An 18,908-nucleotide genomic window follows, 5' to 3' on the forward strand; every position below is an offset into this window, starting at 1 on the left:
TTGCAGCACGCAGGCCCTGGAGCTCGAGGGCTTCAGTAGTTGTGGCACGCGGGCTCAGTAGTTGTGGCTGGCGGGCTCTAGAGCGCAGGCTCAGTAGTTGTAGCGCACGGGCTTAGTTGCTCTGTGGCATGGGGGATCTTCCCGGACCAGGGCTCGAACCTGTGTCCCCTGCATTGGCAGGCGGATTCTTAACCACTGCGCCACCAGGGAAGTCCCCAGAGTATTTTTAAATGGTTAATAAACATTACTTCTCGAAGGGCACCTATGAGAACGGTAATTAGCATCCTTGGTTCCCTTAAGTACATAGGCAGCATCAGCACCCAGTTCTTGATGGGTGCTTTACGTCTTTGGAACTCAAACTGTTTCTGGGTCTTACTGATTTGCTCTCCTTGTACAGAATTATAGCCTTCCTCTTTTTCAGCTACATGAAACTGAGGCACAGAGAAGCAGCCTGGTCGGAACCCAGGAGAGTAGTGTGTGGAGATAGTTGATGTGTGCAACAGCATTGGTTTGTGAGACCGGAGTAACTGGACCTGAAATTGACCGGCAGGCTTGGCCCACATGCTTACTGGTCATTCCTGAATGACGCTTTTGATCAGCTTTGCCCCAGTGACCGTCCTTGCTCAGCCTTTGTCAGTTTTGGCACCTGTAGGTTGCTGGCTACTGATCAGTTTAACCTCAAGTGACAACTGGAATATTCCTGAGACTGGCTTGCCAGAAAGCATGGACATCCACACCGCAATTTAATTTCCGGAGTTCTCAGTTATACAAGAGTGTCATGGGATGCGTAAAGTCATGCTTCAGTGTTTTTTCATAGCTCATCATCCTTTCCTCCTGTTGATTACCCACCAGCGTTTGGAGCAGAGTTTTCTCTTGGGTTTTTCTGCCTGTAGACCTTTAAGGCTGCCTTTGGTTATCTTCAGGTCCAGCGTCAGGTTGATTTCAGGGTGCCTCGTCCTTGAGTGAACCCCCTTCAGCCTCAGTTTATGAAGCAAGTACGTACTCCTGGGTTAGAGACAAGTGCCTGTACCATATTTTTGTTTGTTGTTCACAGTTGGAACCCAAAACAGACAACAACCCCCAATTTCCCTTATCTGCTCCCAGCGAACTGCCGTCTCGCGCAAGAGAAATAAAAAGAAAAAAGTGCCCCTGAAGACTGTGGAACCTCTCACTGTGAAACAGAAGCCCAGTGCGTTAGAAGCCGAGAAGAAGGCGGTGGCGGCCCCCGAGAATCCCAGTCTCCCCTCGGCCGAGCACACCTCCCCCAGGGAGAACCACATCCTAGGATTCGGCATCGTACTCGAATCACCAGCCTCTGATGTAAGTGGATGTTTTCTGGCTGCTGACGCTAATGTGTAACTTTGCCCTTAACTAGTTCTGCCCAAGAAAACCAGGGAAACTTGCAGAATACACGTGGGAAAGAGGAAAGGAAAACTCTTAATAATTTCCTTGCCCAGGATTTTCTCTTCTGAAAATCTTAGGCCTTATTTCCTTAAACATGTTTGCATTCTCTCTGAAAGAAGAAGGATGATGGAGTTCTGCTCACTAATTTCGTTAACATTTTTAATTTTGAAGCAGCCGTTTTCAATTTCCTCAGCGTAGTGAGCTAAAAGAACATAATTAAATCCTTTGTAGATCGGCATAAATGAACAGAACCCTACAGATAAGGTCACACCTTTCTAGAAACACAAACTAATAATTAAAAAAAGAGCAGTGGTGCTACTCCTATTTTATAGATGCAAGCCACACTGCTAATTAAGTTGCAGTGCCGTGCCATCGAGTCTGCGTAATGATAGGTTAACAGCCTGCAAAGGTTTTTCTATTTAAATATCATCGCTAGAAGGTCGTCGCAGCCCAAGATGCTGAATGACATCTAAGACACTCGTCTGACTTACCATTTTATAGTCCCACGGCCATAAACGAATGTCTTCAGTAATGTGCTCTCTCGGCCACGGCGTACTCCCCCTACGGTACCTTGATCTGAGTACACTGATGCCGTGAATCCCAGCTCGTTGGGAAAGTTCCTAAAATAAACAAGGATGGGTGAGCTATTATTACCAGATGGCATAGGATGAGAATCCCGCGGAGAACTCCCACAGGCCTATATAGGGTGAGAGTTTGGCCCTACCTCTTCAACGTTAAATAAGAAATAAATTGCTATTTTAAATCAGTTGTTCCTTTCAAGTTGCAGAAAGACGGTCTGCTAGCACGGCTCTTTAAAAAAGGGAGGCAACAAAAAGAATCAGCTCGTGACTTGGTCAGACTAGAAAATCATTTGACCTTTTATCCAGTCCTTGGCGTGAGGGGTTCCTGTTTATTTGTTTCTTTACCCACGAACACACACGCAATTGTTAAGAAGTTCTTCTAGACTAAAAACTTAGTTTTAAAAAATCGTTAATGACGACAGCATTCTACCCTGGGCCAGCTGGCTCATTTGATCCTACCCCCTGTTATTGCAGCTGAGGCCCTGGGTTCAAAGCCCACGTGGATCACACATTTGGAAGCAGAGGTAAATGATTCCACAACACAAAGTACATTCAGTCTGAAGCAGTTTTCATAATACTTTTACATTTTTCTTGAATTTTTTAGGCCTTCTTTTCTGTGATAGGCACTGATGTATCAGGAGCAGTCATTTGAGTTGTGAAAATCATCTCCTGCATGAGTCGATCTAACGCTAATAACTGAACTTGCTCCTTTTTAAAAAATTTTTAAGGTCTAAATGGACTTCAGAGATACATTGAGAAAGATCTGTTAAAGGCTTTATGTACATTAGTGAAATAGAATAGAATTTTTCTTATCTTTACCAATATCAGTATTGTAATTTAAATACCAAAAAAATAATTTGCTTTTTATTCATGATGATTTTTGCTAACAAGAGGTATTAAATTTAATAAAGCACGTTCAGAATTGTCCATGTAAACTCAGTTAGGTGCTGACTGTCTTTGACTGAAGAATAACATGCTTCTAAAGAAAAGCAAAAGCATACATAGATATTATCTTTACCTTATCCAACTGATATGCCCTTTGATTCATCTATTCCACGGAAATTGTCACTGCACCTAGAGGACCACGCAGTGAGTCCCATCGTTAGAAATTTTGTCCCCGGATAGTCTTGCTGGCATGAATGAGGCTGGCCCTTTAGGTGATGAGACCATCAGTGCTAAGGCATCTAAATTTAGGTGCCCTTCTAGTCTTTTATTATTTCTTAGCCGTGAGCCTTTTAAACTTTGGTGGAAGTCCAGAGGAGGAAACAGAAAATAGATCATAATCTTGTAGGAATTATTCTATAAAATCAATTGGAGAAAAGGTAATATAACTGGATTATATATAAGAAGATGGGCATTGTGTATCTGAAGATGGGCTCTGAAAAGTACCCAGTGTTGGGACGATTAAGTCCAAAGTTATAGGATTGGGCGTGTGGTCCATTGTAGTTAGAGCAGCTGTGTGGCCTGCACTGATAGCAGATGATGATATAAACATGGGATCGAGTCAGACAGTGAAAGCCCTGATGTGTCCTGCCGAGGCCCTTGGGCCTTTTTTATTTTGTGGGCACTAGGGAGCCATTGCAGATTTCAAGTAGAGGGATAATCATACCTGTGTTTAGAATGGAATCTGGAACAGCACTGTGGATGATTGATAAATATAGAAAAGAGACTAGAGGCAAAGAGACCAGGAGGAAGATAATTCCAGGCAGCCAGGCAAGAGACAGGGAGGGTCTGTATGCGAGCAGTGAGCCTGCAGGGACAGAGAAATGAGAGGCACCCGGGGGTACCCACACAGAGGACTTGGTGACTCAGGAGAAGTAAGCCCCACATTTCTATCCTGGAAAACGAGGTTGGTTACTAGATGGTACTGATTTCCTTAACTGAGACAGGGAGGACAGAGCAGAAGCAGGCCTTCAGAGCTGGATGGGAAGTAAAAAGAAGCTGAGTGTCCTCAAAAGGTCATTAGACGTTTGGAGCACAGGAGAAAGATTAGAGCGGGAAGCAATGAAAAAAGGACACATAAAACCTGTGCTTTATTGCTTTTTAAATGTAAAAAAACCAAATTACTGTAAATTGTTTAAAGTTCACAATGCATTATCTTTTTTTATGCTGTGACTTTCAGAGTCACCCAAATACAAACTTGTGTATCTAGGCACAAGTACGAACATGAGGGGCTGTAGATCACTGCAGGTGGACCGCCGACCCTCTGACCCCTGACGGGTATCCCTGCTCCGTGCAGAGAAACAGGGAGCCCTAATCAAGACCAACTGCAGTCCAGCACCTCAGAGTGCTGTCAGCACTAAATGACCTAGAGCACATGGGGAAACCCTGCTGCGGTGCCTGGCACATAAAAGGTACTCAGTAGATGGCCAAACATCTCCATTTGTGTTAAGCACAATATACAAAATCACCTTTTAAAACTTTGGGTCTAGGACTTGGCGTTAATCAGAACCCTCTTGTCAATTTAACTCCTATTTTCTTGTTCTCTCCCTGTTATTCCTCACTGCTCACACATCCCCCCGCCCAAAGCACCAATATGATTTCAACAATCCTTTATAGAACTTGCTATACCAGTCTGTAATTTACGTGATTTCCCCTCCTTCCCCCTTGGCTTCTCAAGGGCAGGGAATAAATTTAAAAAAGAAAATAATAATAATAATAGCATTAATAGTAGTAGTAGTAGTAGTAGTGTTTGTGTGCTATCCTTTGCCAAATAATTTTTCAAATTTCATCCTTAATCTTTGAGGTATTATTACTATTCTCAATTTATAGATGAGGAGACGGTGGCATAAAGGGCTTAAGTAGCCTGCTCGAGCCCACAAAGCCAGAAAGGTGGAACTGGTTCCCAGACCAGGGCTGAGTGCGCCCTTACCCACTGAGTGCCAGACTTGGGCCCCCGCTCTAGCCCTGTTCTTGTATGTGACCACCGCTCACTAACTGTTCATGAGACGATCGTAACACAAAGGAGACCTGAAAGGTTAGACTATGGCTGTGTATGCTGTTTACTTAGAAGTCTCCGGGGGAGACCTTCATGGTTAAGGGTGCAGCCTCTGAGGTCAGGATGCCCGGGCTAGAAGCCCAGCTGTGTGACCCCGAGCAAGTGCACCCACCCTCGCCTCCCTCAGTTTTCTCTCCATAAAATGGGAATGATGATAGTGCTAACCTCAGAGACGGGGCTGGCTGGAAGAGTTAAATGAAGACATCTATGTAAAGCACTTAGAATAGTACCTGGTATGTTTTAAGCACTCAGTAAATACTGGGTTTTTTTAAACCTTAGCAGTCCTAGCTAAGTACCTTTATAGGGATAAATATACATGTTTGTTAAGTGAACTTATGTGTACATATACATGAACAAATACACATGAGCTAATAGTGTTTTTAAAAAGAGAGTGGCCAGAAATCCTGCCCCTCTTTGGGGGCAGGATTACTTGACCCATTTTAAGTTAGCACATTAAATAAAATTGAAACCTGAACTACACAGAAGCAAAAGCAGAAACCCCAAACCAAATTTCAGATTTCAATACAATATTTAATTCTTTCTTTAGGAGTTCCCAACCCAGTACTCTACCAGTACTCAGACAAGACAGTTGTGAATTTTTTTACAGTCACTGTTTTTCCCTACCTAGTTGGATTTATTGGTTTTTCAGGGCAGATATACGTGGCTTAGGTTTATTTCCTTGTTGTTGCTTCTTGTTTGGCTGGCTCTTTGGCCACGGTGAAACACTAACATCAGTTTTTTTATTTCAAAATGTTTTTAAAAAACATAGGAAATGTTTTTCTATTTGTTGTCGTTACTATGAATATTTTCTAGTAATCCTAGGCAACACAGAAGTTATCAGAAGATACAGCTGTGGATATCCATCAACTTAAGATAATTTTGTTAATGTTTATGTCATTCTTAAAATAAATAATTTAAAATGCATTGGTGCTTTCAGCATAAATAGCTCCTGAATTCAGAATCTGTTTTCTTAATTTCTTCTTAGCCCAATAAATAAAGTAATCCACTGGGAACTGGTAAAGCAAATCAATCAAGCAAGTGATTTTTTTAATTTATTCATCGACACACTGAAATTAAGGCAGTAATATGCTTGAGAGTTTAAGTTCTAGTGCAGACTGCCTGGGTTCACATCCTTGCTTCACCACTTATTAGCTGGATAACCTGAAACAAGTTTCCTAATCTCTCTAAACCTTAGTTTTTGCATCTGCAGATTGGGGATCACGAAAGTGGCCGCTTCATAGGATGATGAGAATTAAATTAGAAAACCCATGTAATGCGCGTTAGCCTAGGGCCTGGACTATATATAGTAAGTAGCAAAGACGTGCTAATCGTAGCACCATTTTCCAGGGCTACTGAAATGAATGAAGTAGTCCTCGCCCTTCAAGTATACCGTATGAGGAAGACACATAAACAGTCATCACAGGGTAGTAGGACGTAAGGCTAGCAGGCTGTCCAAGTGGAGCTGGCCTCTGCCCACGGGGTTAAGGACTGGCTCTCCGTGGTGGACATCTTCTCCGAGGAGCAGTTTCAGTGGAGTTGTGATGGAGGAAGCTAGACTGCAGTGGTTGAAATCTTATGTGTTAAACATTCTGGCTCAAATAGCTTGAGCATAAATCCAGCCCAAGTCCTCAGTCATTAATTTACCACCTGAGAAAGGAAGATGCTGAAAACATCCCTGAATGACTTGACACTGTCTCATTGTGCAGTGCATGGAGGCGTTTTCAAGGAGCCAAACTGTATTGTCTTTTTGAAAATTAACTAATTAATTAATTTTTATTTATTTATTTATTTTGGCCATGCCACAAGGCTTGCGGGATCTTAGTTCCCCGACCAGGGATCAAACCCAGGGCCCCGGCAGTGAAAGAACCGAGTCCTAACCACGGACCGCGAGGGAATTCCCCCCTGTGAAATTCTTAGTTCTACCAAAATTTTGTCAAATAAAAATCCATAATTGACTTAATAATCCAGAATTGACTCTTTAATGACTTCCTGTAATTCTTATCCTAGTCAACGTTCAGTACGTGCTAGTCTAGAGATCACGCCTACTTTTGGATAGAACTCTTGCCTGAGCATTTTTTACTTGCCTTTTTACACAATGGGTCCACCCACCATGGGGCCTCTGCCCCCTTCCTGCAGTGGTTCTCGGTTCTGCCACGTCCCCAGGCCACGCTGTTTTGAGCTGTGCCAGCTGGACCAACGAGAGCAGGCCCGCCTTCCAAGCCAGCGGGTTCTTGGGGCTGCCCAGCTTATTGGCCACGGTCTTGGAGTGGCATTTAATAAACGGTAACGGTGATACTTGCTAAATCTACCTGGAGCAGACCTGAGTTATAGGGAACAATTTCAGTTTTCCTCAAACAGAAGCAGATTGCATTTGCGAGCAAAATACAATCAATTATGAAGGGGTTTTGTGTGGTTTTTTTTTTATTTCATAAACTAAAGCTCATTTTTGTAGAAGTACATCTAGTACACCACTAAATAAATACTAAGTGAGAAAAAAGGATCATTGTATATGATAATATTATGAACAGAAAGGTTGAATTTATAGCTTTTAAACATTCTTAAAAATGTTGTGGGCTTCCCTGGTGGCTCAGTGGTTGAGAGTCTGCCTGCCGGTGCAGGGGACACGGGTTCGAGCCCTGGTCTGGGAAGATCCCACATACCGTGGAGCGACTAGGCCCGTGAGCCACAACTACTGAGCCTGCGCGTCTGGAGCCTGTGCGCCGCAACAAGAGAGGCCGCGATAGTGAGAGGCCCGCGCACCGCGATGAGGAGTGGCCCCTGCTTGCCACAACTAGAGAAAGCCCTCGCACAGAAACGAAGACCCAACACAGCCATAAATAATAAAATAAATAAATAAATAGCATTCCCTTTAAAAAAAAAAAAAAAAGTTAAGGGAAAAAAAACCTTGCAAAATACATGAAAAGACTAGAGAAAATAGTTATTTAAAAAAAAGAAAAAAAAAGTCGTTATATGTTTTCAGTCCAAATCCTGCCTTTTCATCCATAGTTTTCTTGTAGGTTTCAGTCTTGAGCCAGTCTGAAACTTGACTAGGTAGCAAGTCAAGTGTAAGAACTATTGTGTATAATTAACCAGTTTGCAATTAAAACTCTGGGGCTAATGCCCAATATGAACAGTCATGCCCTTCCTTTTACTCTTTTAACCAATGACCACATGTAGCTTTTTACATGTCTTACTGTAATTTGCTACTGACAATACCTTATATAAAATAGCCAATATCAGAAATGTTCCCTGTGTGATTAATTTGTTACGATTGCCTTAAAATAGTTTTACGTATTTTTCTTTAGATTATACAGGGGAGTCACATGATATGTTCAGAGAGACTTAGGGGAAAATCTTTTAGTCTACCAGGTGTTATGGGATCCCCCCAGCCAAACTAGATCTTGACCCCAACTACTTCTAAGCAAAGGGAGACCACAGTTGAAATGCAGAGAGAAACAAGACGCTTAAAGTCCACAGGCCTGGGTCCAAGAACATTTTCAAGAGTCCTCATGACTACATGCAGTTTTTGCCTCCCGAACTTCACTGGGTGTAGGATGTAACACCACTGGATAGGAAAATTCAACATTTGATGCATAACTGTGCTAAGTGGCTGAGGTACTGAAACTCGGCAAGACATACATGGAAATCCAAATTTATAGTGGGAATTCAGACTCTTAACTCTTAAAATGGTGACTCCAAGTGTCGTAAATCCTGCCCCATACTTTGGATGTCATCATTTAAAGATCATATTACTTCAGTAATCAGTAGAATCTGTAAATTAGTGTATTAGCGGTCTGTCCTCACTCGGGTATCAAATAGTAATTCTGTCAAAGGAAGTGTAGCTTTTAAAATGATATTCATTTGGAATAGTGGTGGTTTCTATCATAGCCATTGTCTGTAAGCAGAGAGATCTCGCTTCGACTAGACAGTAAACAAAAAGAAGAGATTCAAGCATACAATTAAAGCGTTTTAACCTGTTTTTAAATATAAGTGCAAAGTTGTGGATCATTACATGGCTGTAATCCACCTGTGATTATATTTCTAAAGTGGAAGAAGTAAAAAGGTTTCAGAGTAAAAATTTGAGATTAATCAACCTTGTATCTTTTCTTCATGTCTCAGGACATAAAGCTCCCCTCTTTTTTTTTTTTTAAAGGAATTGGTTTGTTGCTTTGTGGCCCCTTAGTGCTCGCTGATGACCAGCTAAGAAACTTGCATGAAAGAAAGGATGTGAGGAGCAGGGAGGGGCAGAGACCAGTCACCTTGGCCTCTGCTGCTGGCCTCCACCTAATAAAACTGACTCCTTTGTAAGGGACGCATAACTGGGCCAGTTCATGTTCCTTGATCTGGAAGGAGCGCTCCAAAATAACAACAACTGTCTGACAGTAGAAAGTAGAACACAAAGCATCGACAGCTTCTGCATCGGGAGAGCATCTCAGAAATCAACATGCTACTCTGATCCCGTAGGCAGTCTCTTGGCTCCACAGAAACCTCCAGAGACTTAGTTTTAGGGGTTGCAGCAGATGCCAGAAACAGCAACTGCATCTCTCTCCTAAATCCTACCTCCAAGGCCCTGATAAAATGCTATCTTGGCCCCCTAACCAAAACCCCTCCCCCCCTCACCAGCCAAATGCTGCCTAATGGTCTGTACCCCTCTTGTAGCACTTATCGTTCTCCACTTTGTATGCTAGGGGTTTATGAATGTGTCTCGTCTAGTGAGCCCGACCTTAAACTCCTTCCACACGGAGGATGCTGAGTAAATATCGATTGATTGAGCCAGGGCAGTGTTCTCTAGGTAGCCTGCTCCCTGAGCCAGCATGGGCCCTGCGGGGAGAAGACTGGCGTGCTGGACCGGGCAGGGCAGACTCCACACATGCTTCCTTTAGGTGGGGATAAAAGACCTCGAAATCAATACTAGTCATTTTGAATGAATTCTTACATAGTGTTTTGTTGATTCTGAGAAAAATCTATCAGGCGCTAGTTGGGTGTTTGGCACTCTGAATGCAAAAGACAGTACACATTCTGATGAGAAACACAAACTCCCGACTAAATAAATGCAGTGTGAAAAGTGCCAGAAACATAGTTCGTAGGAAATACTCTGCATATGTGAAGAAAGAAGTGGCTAGTTCTGCCTGGTGGCTAGTTTAGGTCAGAGTCTCTCAAACCGGGTCCAAGTCCTACAAGATGGCTGAATTTTAAACACCTGCTTGGCAGTATCAGAATCCAGCAGAGATACCTGAACGAGAGAAGATGGTATGGTATCTTTCCCTTTTCTCTCTTACAAATTTAAGGGCTACTGTACCCCCCAGCCCGGGTCCTCAAATAGCTGTGAGTTGCTGTTTCTATAAAGTAGACTGCGGTCCTTTTTTTTTTGTTAATGGCATCCAAATGATACAGGAGGGCTTAGCAAAAATCTGTGGTCAGTTCATTTAGCATAAAAGGTCTAAAGTCAGCCATAGGATGTGCAAAATCAAATTCTGATTATAAATAAAACTTCATCTTCAATTTTGATGGTAGAATTCTCTCAATCCTAACATTGCTACATCGAATCATTCAGCAAACATGCATTGAGTGCCGAGTGTACAGCTTCTGTCCCAGGAGGTGGGGGCACAGAAGGTCAGCCTCTGCAGACCTTCACCAGCACTGAGGTGCAAAAGTCAGGAAACCATCCGGCAGCACTGTGTTCATAGTGATATCTACCAAGCATTCAGAGACCGAAAGCCAAATGGCAAAGCAGAGCGGAGAAGTGAGATGACTTTCTGGAAAATCCAGTTGAGAATTCCCTTTGGGAGCAACAGGGCCCCAAGTCGTCCGCACGTCATCTGATTCATTTAAGCCCTTCTCTGAGCCCTTTACTCTGACCGCAGGACAAACAAAAATAATTCCTACTCTCCAGGAGAAAAACTAGTCCCAAATCCTCACATTTCTAATATGACTTAGAAAATCTAAAGTAGTATCATGTTTGCAAAGTTTTAACTATGGTATCTAAGAAAAAGCTTTTATGATACATCCTAAGTGAAGTTTCCTTCTGACTATTTTTCTAACGAAAGTTTACCAACTGCATTTCTTCACCTTAAAGTTATTATTTTAAAGTCGTCGTGTTATAATCAACAGTAAATGACTTAGTAGTTTAGATAATGACTAATGAACTTTTATCTATTTAACAAGAATTTATTGAGTGCCTACAATGTGCCAGGCCCTAGAGATAATAAAGCCTGAGTTCCAGGCAACAGGAAGGGCCGTGATCTAATCCATAATTATAATACAGTATAATAAACACAGTCATATAAGTATGTCAAATAAATAGCAGTGACAAAGCTTGCATAGCTGCCTCCTCGGGAAAGAAACAGTTAGGAAAGGCTTTGAAAAGGAAATGGTGTGAGCTGGGTTGAAAGATGGGAAGGTGGGTTGTAAACGTCCATGGCATGTACATGGAGAATGTATTACCAGTGTCTGAGCTTATGTGGTAGAGTCCAAGTTGAAAGGCCCCTAATCGGCCTTCTGATCCAGTATCCCAGCCAGGAAATCCCAGCAGGGAAGCACTGTGGCTTGCACACTGGTTTTCCACTGGTGCTCTGGGATAGAGCTTCAGATTTTCCTCCCAGAAGCAGGGATCAGGGCACCTGCTCAGCATTTTTGTTTATTTTATGTATTAGTTGACATAAGTTTTCACTGGAGGAAAAAGAATACAGCTCCACAGCTTAAAACCACTGGCCTAGTGCCAAGAGCATGGGACCTAGAGGGCAGCCTCGTGTTCGTGTCCTTAGGCAAATGAGGTCAAATTATTTAATGCAGGAGAAAGTGATCTGTAAACAGTAATGCACTGAGTACGTCTAAATTATTTTAAAGTCATGTTTGTTATGATCTCTTTGGGCCTGTGTTCCCTCCTTTACAAAATGAAGACGTTTCACCCAGAAGTCTCAAGTCCCCTGGGTAGCTCTAGAATTAAATGCTTTGGTAATTATCCAGCTTTCTCTTAACTTTTTCTAAGGACGAGAATGCTTTTTCAGCGTACTCCTTTCCACTGCTTTTGACACGACTTAATATTGGAATTAGAGCATCTCATTTGGTGAATTGTAACTAGTAATTGGTTTTGTAAATCACAAACACTGGCACACAAAGCTGAGGCTGTGTGCTTTGCAGAGTATATGGCCATTGCAAGAGCTAGTGATGTATTTTTGTTGCACATATGCCCAAAGTTGGTTGCTTCAAATCTTGCTTTTAATGACATATTTATGTTCTTTTGGTAGCCAGAAGTGCAACTTGCTGAAGGCTTCGATGTGTTTATGCCTAAATCTCAGCTGGACTCTATACTGTCAAACTACACTCGCTCAGGAAGCCTTCTGTTTAGAAAACTGGTGTGTGCATTTTTTGATGACAAGACTTTGGCTAACTCCTTACCCAATGGGAAGAGGAAAAGAGGACTCAATGACAACCGGAAAGGACTAGACCAAAATATTGTGGGTGCAATAAAAGGTTGGTCTGCATCATTTCATTTTATGGGGTCTTTGTTAAGCTTTGCCTTCATTCCATAAAGATGCAGCTGAAAGTGTAGTAAATGAACTAGAGGCGAATTTAACTTGCCGCTGGCCATCTGCCCACCGGCCTGGCTTTTGGGTGTGAGCTCCCTAACTCTCTGCCCCAAATACCACTAGAATTTGCTATTTCAAGGTGATGTTAATTTGTTAAAATCAGAATTTAAGAGCCAGTCTGATCTGCTGCAGAACCGAAAAGTTGTTCCTTAACTAACTTTGAAAATGAAAGTATTTTTTCCTTTCAGTCGTTTCTAACTCAGAACTTCATCAAAACAGGATTTCTACTTAGATTTTTACTTGTAAGTAAGAAAAAAGCTGTGACGCTCTTTTGAAAAGAAGGTAAAAGAGTTCTCTCCAAAGTTCAGAAGTTGCTTTACCAGGTCACTGCTTCTAAATATACTTCAAATGGAAGTGATCCCACTGTGAGCCAGACCCTACTCTGCTCCTGGTTTTGTGACATGCAGTCCTGCCAGTTACATGCAAACAAGTCCCTGGGTCTCCCCATTAATACCTGTGAAGGTGTGTCTGAATCCCACTTCGTTACGATTAAATTTAATTTTCCTTCTTATTTATTTCTTACTTTTAAAATGTCCTTGGGACTTCCCTGGTGGTCCAGTTGGTAAGACTCTGTGCTCCCAACCCAGGGGGCCCAGGTTCGATCCCTGGTCAGGGAACTAGATCCCACATAATGCAACTAAAAAAAAAAAAAGATCCTGCATGCTGCAACTAAGACCTGGCACACAGCAAAAATAAATAAATAAATATTGTTTAAAATAAATAAAATAAAATGTCCTTACTTAGGACTCTGATTAATGTAATTTTAGGTAACAGAAGTATTTAGATGTGACTTTCAGAAAGAATGTAAATGAATTTGCAAATATAAACACAACTGCCATGAAAATGAAATTTCGGATCAGGCCTCAGTTACCCCAGAATCACTGCTCGGGCTGTCTCTCCCCGCCCGGGTTGCCGTGTTGTCTGGCTGTGGACTGGGACGGACACACAGAGCGCTGCCCCCCAACCCCTGGTCCCCCCACCGTGCAAAATGAGTAAATGAATTCAATAGCACTTAGAGGGTACTTGGAATCCCACAATTAACTTTGCAAAATAATACGATTTTTAAATGGAGTTAGCAAGTACCAGGCAGCCTTTGTTCACGGCCAGAAGGACATGAGCCTTCATTAACAGAAAACTTCTCATTCTCCAACAGAGTTTTTTCCCTTAAAGTGACAGTTGAGTTGTATTAAGTAAGCTACAGAGATATCACAATCTGTGCCATTTCGGAAAAGAATGATTCAGCCTGAAGCGACACTAAAAACAAGATTACAGAATTTGACAAATAGTCAATGATGTAACTAGGACTTGCTGAAGTGAAGAAGGGTCCCATTTGGATTTAATATGGCTGGGACTTCTGGAAACATGAAGGGCAAGGCTGCTGATGCTTTTCATGCTGAAGCTTTTAAACATGCTGAAATGTAGCCAGGGATTGTTTTAATTTTCTTTTTTTCCAGGGCAGTATATTAACAATATGACAGTGTTTGGAAATTAGGGAATCATAAATGACTGTGTTCCATTTTAATGACAGAAGAGTTACCCTAATCATAGATGATAATGAAATATATCATTACAAGTAGACTGATACGGGTTTTATGCTACCATTTTCAATCTAGACTGGACATCATACAGTAGTTTGAAAAAGTATATTAGAAACAGAAATAGAAAACATCCCTTCATCTTCTTCACAGCCCTCCTCTTTAGCTAGAAATAAAAATGGCAATGAGGGCTCTTCTGCCCCTAATGCATAATAAAGCAGATTATTCAAACCAAAGAACTTACACTTTCCATACTCTTATTGTTGAATTAAACCTGGCATTAAAACATTCTTTTAGAACAACAGAATAACTTTAAAACAGACAGAAATCCACCCATAAGGCACCAACAACCTAAGGCCACAGATATTGTATCTTCACTTGTTTACTTGCCGTGTTGATTCATAGAAATATTTCAGTTTTGACTTTTTTTTCCTTGATTACAAAAATAACACACGCTTGTAAAAAATCCAAACCATAAAAAAGCACAGACAGCTGAAAGGCCTCCATCATCCCACTCTTCAGAGGGTACCGTGTACATTCCTACAATCCTCATTCAAAGTATGAATGTAGTGTCAGGTTTGTCTCTCGTACGAAGACATCCTGTTCATACAGATCAGCCAACGTTCTTACCTGATTTATTCTGACAATTTCTTACAAGCACCTTGAGAAGAAGCTTTGTCTTCCTATTTTTTATTACCTGTTGCACTTCACTGAGAGCTCTACACACGGTCGGGTTTCCATGAAGACACGTTGGGTGAGTGAATGGACATAGGTTTTTATTTTTCATCTTGACTTCACCCTTAATTTATTGACATAATGGGCCTAGTACTAAACATCCATCCTCAGGTCTTCTCACACCTAATTTGGAACGATTGATGTCAAAATGTTGCTGTAAATTTCTACCACTTAATAAAGTGCCCATGAAACAAAAAAAAAAATGGAAACCAAAACTGAATATAAATTTGAATATAATTCTCTTAATTCCCTAATACTTTTTTTCTTTTCATGCCATACTTTGACTCGCTAAAAGTTTATTAACCCACATACTATACTATAAAGCGATTTTTGGAAGTAGCTATTAATTGAAGGTCTTTTTTTTTTTTCTTTAACAAGAGAAAAATCACACAAAATTTAATACCATGTATGCATGGGAGAGACCCAGGAAATCTGAGCAACTCCTAATTGACGGTCTTACTGAATAATTATACCCAGTTTTTCATGCTATTATTAGAGTTAAAAAAAGAAATTTATTTCCCTAACCAAGTCTTTCGAATCTGAGTAATCTGGCAAAGCGATAAAATTGTTTCTTTCTACATAATAATGGCAAGAAGACTACTCATGTTACTATTGCTGTCTACCACATATTTTGAAAAGATTTTGCAAATACTAAATACTCAGTCTTTCTTCCTCCATCCTCTATGGGACAGTGCACCAATACTGTATTAATTTGAAAAGTTCTACAACCTAGGAATATACACAGACTGGTTGATTTTATAAAACCTTCAGTAAAAACAACAGTGGAGGCTGGATTTTGTTTCAAACAAAGTGATGAGGTTGGTTAAGACAAGAATGGGAAACAAGATAAGGAAAACCTGTAAAATGCTCATAAATAGGAACAGAAATGGACTGAAAAAGCAGAGTTTATTGTGGGATTGTTAACATAGCTCTTCGTAGTTATAATTAAGATTCCCCATAGTACAGTATCTTGAAAAATATGTATAAGCCTCTTTGTAGAGATCACGCTTTTCACAGTCTCATCTGTCTTATGGTAGGTACCACTTATTGGTAATTCACTAAAAATTCATTTATAGGTATGACCCAAGGTGTTGATGACCCTTAATTAGAAACATTCACCTGAGCACTTTGAATTTAACTCTGGGAAGAAGCAACTTAGGATCTTATTAAGTGGAGTCTTAGGTTTTGGTGCTAAGGATAGTTTAGTATCCTAGATTTAATTCGGAAATGATTTTACAGCCAGGATGCAGAATGGAGGTCAGGATCCAGGTGTACTCTCCTCCCTTTATGCTTTACCTGCCAAAGACCACCTAGTTCTTGGTGTCCTATGCCCAGGAGACCACACAGGGTGACCTAGTGAGAGTTATCAGATATTGACGTAATCATTGCACGTCTGAATGCTCTTCAGAAAAGTGTAGTTGCAGTAAAGCCATTTTTAGAACCTGGGTTATGGTTTTTAATTCAGCTTCATAGTGATTAACTGAGAAAGTTTTATTACTATCAAACTACACTAGGTTTTTGAATCCTCTTGCATTCAAAGGAAATGACGTCTGCTTATCAAGTGCAAGAACCACTCTACTGCCCTTCGTTCACTCCATGTAGCACAAACTGCACTGCTGCTCTCGGGGGGCATCAGTGCTGCTGACCGGCCGGGATGGCCCGCGGGGATCAGAGCATCCCTGGGCGGGAGCCCTCCTTGGGTGGTGGTGCTCCAAACACTCGACTATGCTTCTGACACTTCATGTGACCTCACCCTTTCATAGGCTCTGCTGAACAGACCACCAAAACCTCTCCTTTTATTCCAGCAACTCTAGAGACACGTAGGGTCTATAGTTGCCATTTTGGAATTCCTTTATTTTCCATTTTTATTGTATATCGTCACTCATTTCCTTGGATTTATTCCCCAAAAGTGAATAGCTGTTTTCTATCTGATCTCAAATAGACTTTAATATGTTTGGGAGTGGAATCTACATCTGATTTCTTATTTCTTGATAGTAACTTCTGCGTGTTCTGAGAACTCCCTGTAAGAACAAGGCTGAAACATCAGCTTGGATTCGAATACCCCTACGATGTTGATGATTTTAGTTCCATTTATGGCAGAGGAAACTGAGGCTATGAGAAGTTAAGTAAACTTAAAGGAAACAACTAGTAAGTGGGAGAGCCGAGATTTAACCCCAGGCCTCTCTCACTTCAGAGCCATTACTTCATACCTTCTATGAGGACTATATGAAAAGAAAGAAAGGGGTCTCAGCTTTAAATTTCTATCTTAAAATTTAGCACTTTGGATTCTTTATAAATTCCACTGGGAAGGTGGCCATACTAATGATTTTAAATGACCGCTCAGTTGTTGTGTTGTATTCAGAATGAATTTCTAGGTAAAGCTTAGCTGTCCTTCAGTTTATTTACTAGCTTCAAGAGCAGGTCTTCCTTTGAAGACAGTGAGAATCAGTCCCGTCATAGTAGAGAGAAAAATAGAAGTGTGATCCCCTCCCTAGGGAAAGAGACTCTTCCAGTGCACAGAACCACAAAGAAAGAGTGTGCAAGTTGCCCTCCGTGGAAGTAGTCTTCCAGCGTTGTATGTAAATTCAATTCTAGTTGAAGTGTTTGGCCATTGGAACCAGTTGATAAATGCTTTCATTCAAGAAATCCTTTTGGAAAATGAATATTCATTTGTTAACTAATCTGTTCAGATTTTTACATATCGGATCAGCTTAAAACAGGATAGACCTGCATAATATATGACAACAAAATAATCTATAACGACTATTTAATGACATCAGATTCATAGCTTGTCTGTAACTGTTACCTAGTTGTTGTTGTTTGCATTCTCCCTCTTTTTATGGAGGCCCAGTGACAGGTGGGTGATGTTGAATCTTGGTCATTCCATACGCAGAGCCCTGTGTGTTCAGCCCCTTCCCTAGCTGGTCTCATATTTCAGTGTGCACCAGAATTACCTGAGCTATTGGTTCAAAATTCCCAGATTTCTGGGTCCCATCCTCGGAGGTTAATTCAGTAGGTGTAGGGTAATCCCAGCAATCTGGATTTTGAACAAGCACCTGCAGGTGACTGGGGCAGGCTGTTTCCAGACCACCCTGGGAAGAGCAGTGCCATCCCAGCTCCGATGCTAACCGCTGGTTCGATCAGTCACGATCCGTACTGGCTGCACAGCCCTCCTGCACACGTTCGCCCTCCTCTGTTGCTAAGAGCGCCCCTTTTCTGTAGGCTGCCCTGCGTCTCTCCTGGAGCAAATGAGAAGAGAACGTGTGTCAGCGGCTCTCATCCGACGACTCTCCGGGGCTTAAACTGATTCTTCCCTGTTGTGTTACACAAGGGCCCTGGTTTCAGACGAGCCCGCAGTGCCTCCCAGGACTTGAGTGGTTAACTGCCTCGTTTACCAAACTGGAAGAGGAGCATTGCCAGACTTCAGCGCGAGTCTAGCAGGTGGAGCAATAAACAAATGTGTCGTTTTCTGTGAAGCTTTATCCACTACAGAAGATGTCATCTCCGTTCTTGGCAAGCACTCGGCCAGTCTCCCCGATGGCATATTTGAAGCACTGAGCCAGCCAACTTGCGCACCAAACAGTGCGATACAGAAGACCCACTGGTCTTTGCCGCTTTTCCGATACCGGATAAGTCACGAGAGCACCAAAACGTTGGCAGTATTTTCATTGACCTCACAAACGTAGAAATCATCAGCAGGCATGACGTTGCTGTTAGCCACACTCGCGCTTATTACACACCCACTGTGAGGCAGGAACGGGTGACAAAGACTAGTGAGGCGTGGCCGCTGACCGTCAGGAGCGCGCAGTCCAGCGGAGTGACAGACATGTAAACGGTGAGCCAGGACCTAGAACCGTCTCCAAGATAGAACAGAATAAACGTCAAGTGCCCATTATTCATGGAGGGAGAAAGCACAGAGGCTGGAAATCCCAGTAAGAGAAGGGCTCACGGAACAGGTGACATCAGAACCAGACCTTGAAGGATGAGCAGTGTCCCAGATGCAAAGAGAATGGAAGAGGTTAACTTACAGAATAATTTCAATGCAGCTTCAGTGAAGTAAGACATT

General features: G+C 41.9%; 1 protein-coding gene and 1 non-coding gene across 9 annotated transcripts in view; both read left to right on the forward strand.

Annotated features, from left to right (window-relative positions):
- Nucleotides 1–18,908, forward strand: part of BEND7 (BEN domain containing 7) — a 77,330-nt gene that overhangs the window by 30,447 nt on the left and 27,975 nt on the right. For all 8 annotated transcript variants that reach the window (XM_061178382.1, XM_061178373.1, XM_061178358.1 and 5 more), the window contains 2 exons: nucleotides 1,055–1,320; nucleotides 12,231–12,456. In XM_061178382.1, coding sequence (XP_061034365.1) covers nucleotides 1,055–1,320; nucleotides 12,231–12,456 — 492 coding nt within the window. The remainder of the gene's footprint in view (nucleotides 1–1,054; nucleotides 1,321–12,230; nucleotides 12,457–18,908) is intronic.
- Nucleotides 13,117–13,189, forward strand: TRNAG-CCC (transfer RNA glycine (anticodon CCC)). The gene has a single exon. It is a non-coding gene; the product is annotated as a tRNA-Gly (tRNA).

This window comes from Eubalaena glacialis, chromosome 2 (genome assembly GCF_028564815.1).
Source record: "Eubalaena glacialis isolate mEubGla1 chromosome 2, mEubGla1.1.hap2.+ XY, whole genome shotgun sequence".
NCBI classification, from domain to species: Eukaryota; Metazoa; Chordata; class Mammalia; order Artiodactyla; family Balaenidae; genus Eubalaena; species Eubalaena glacialis.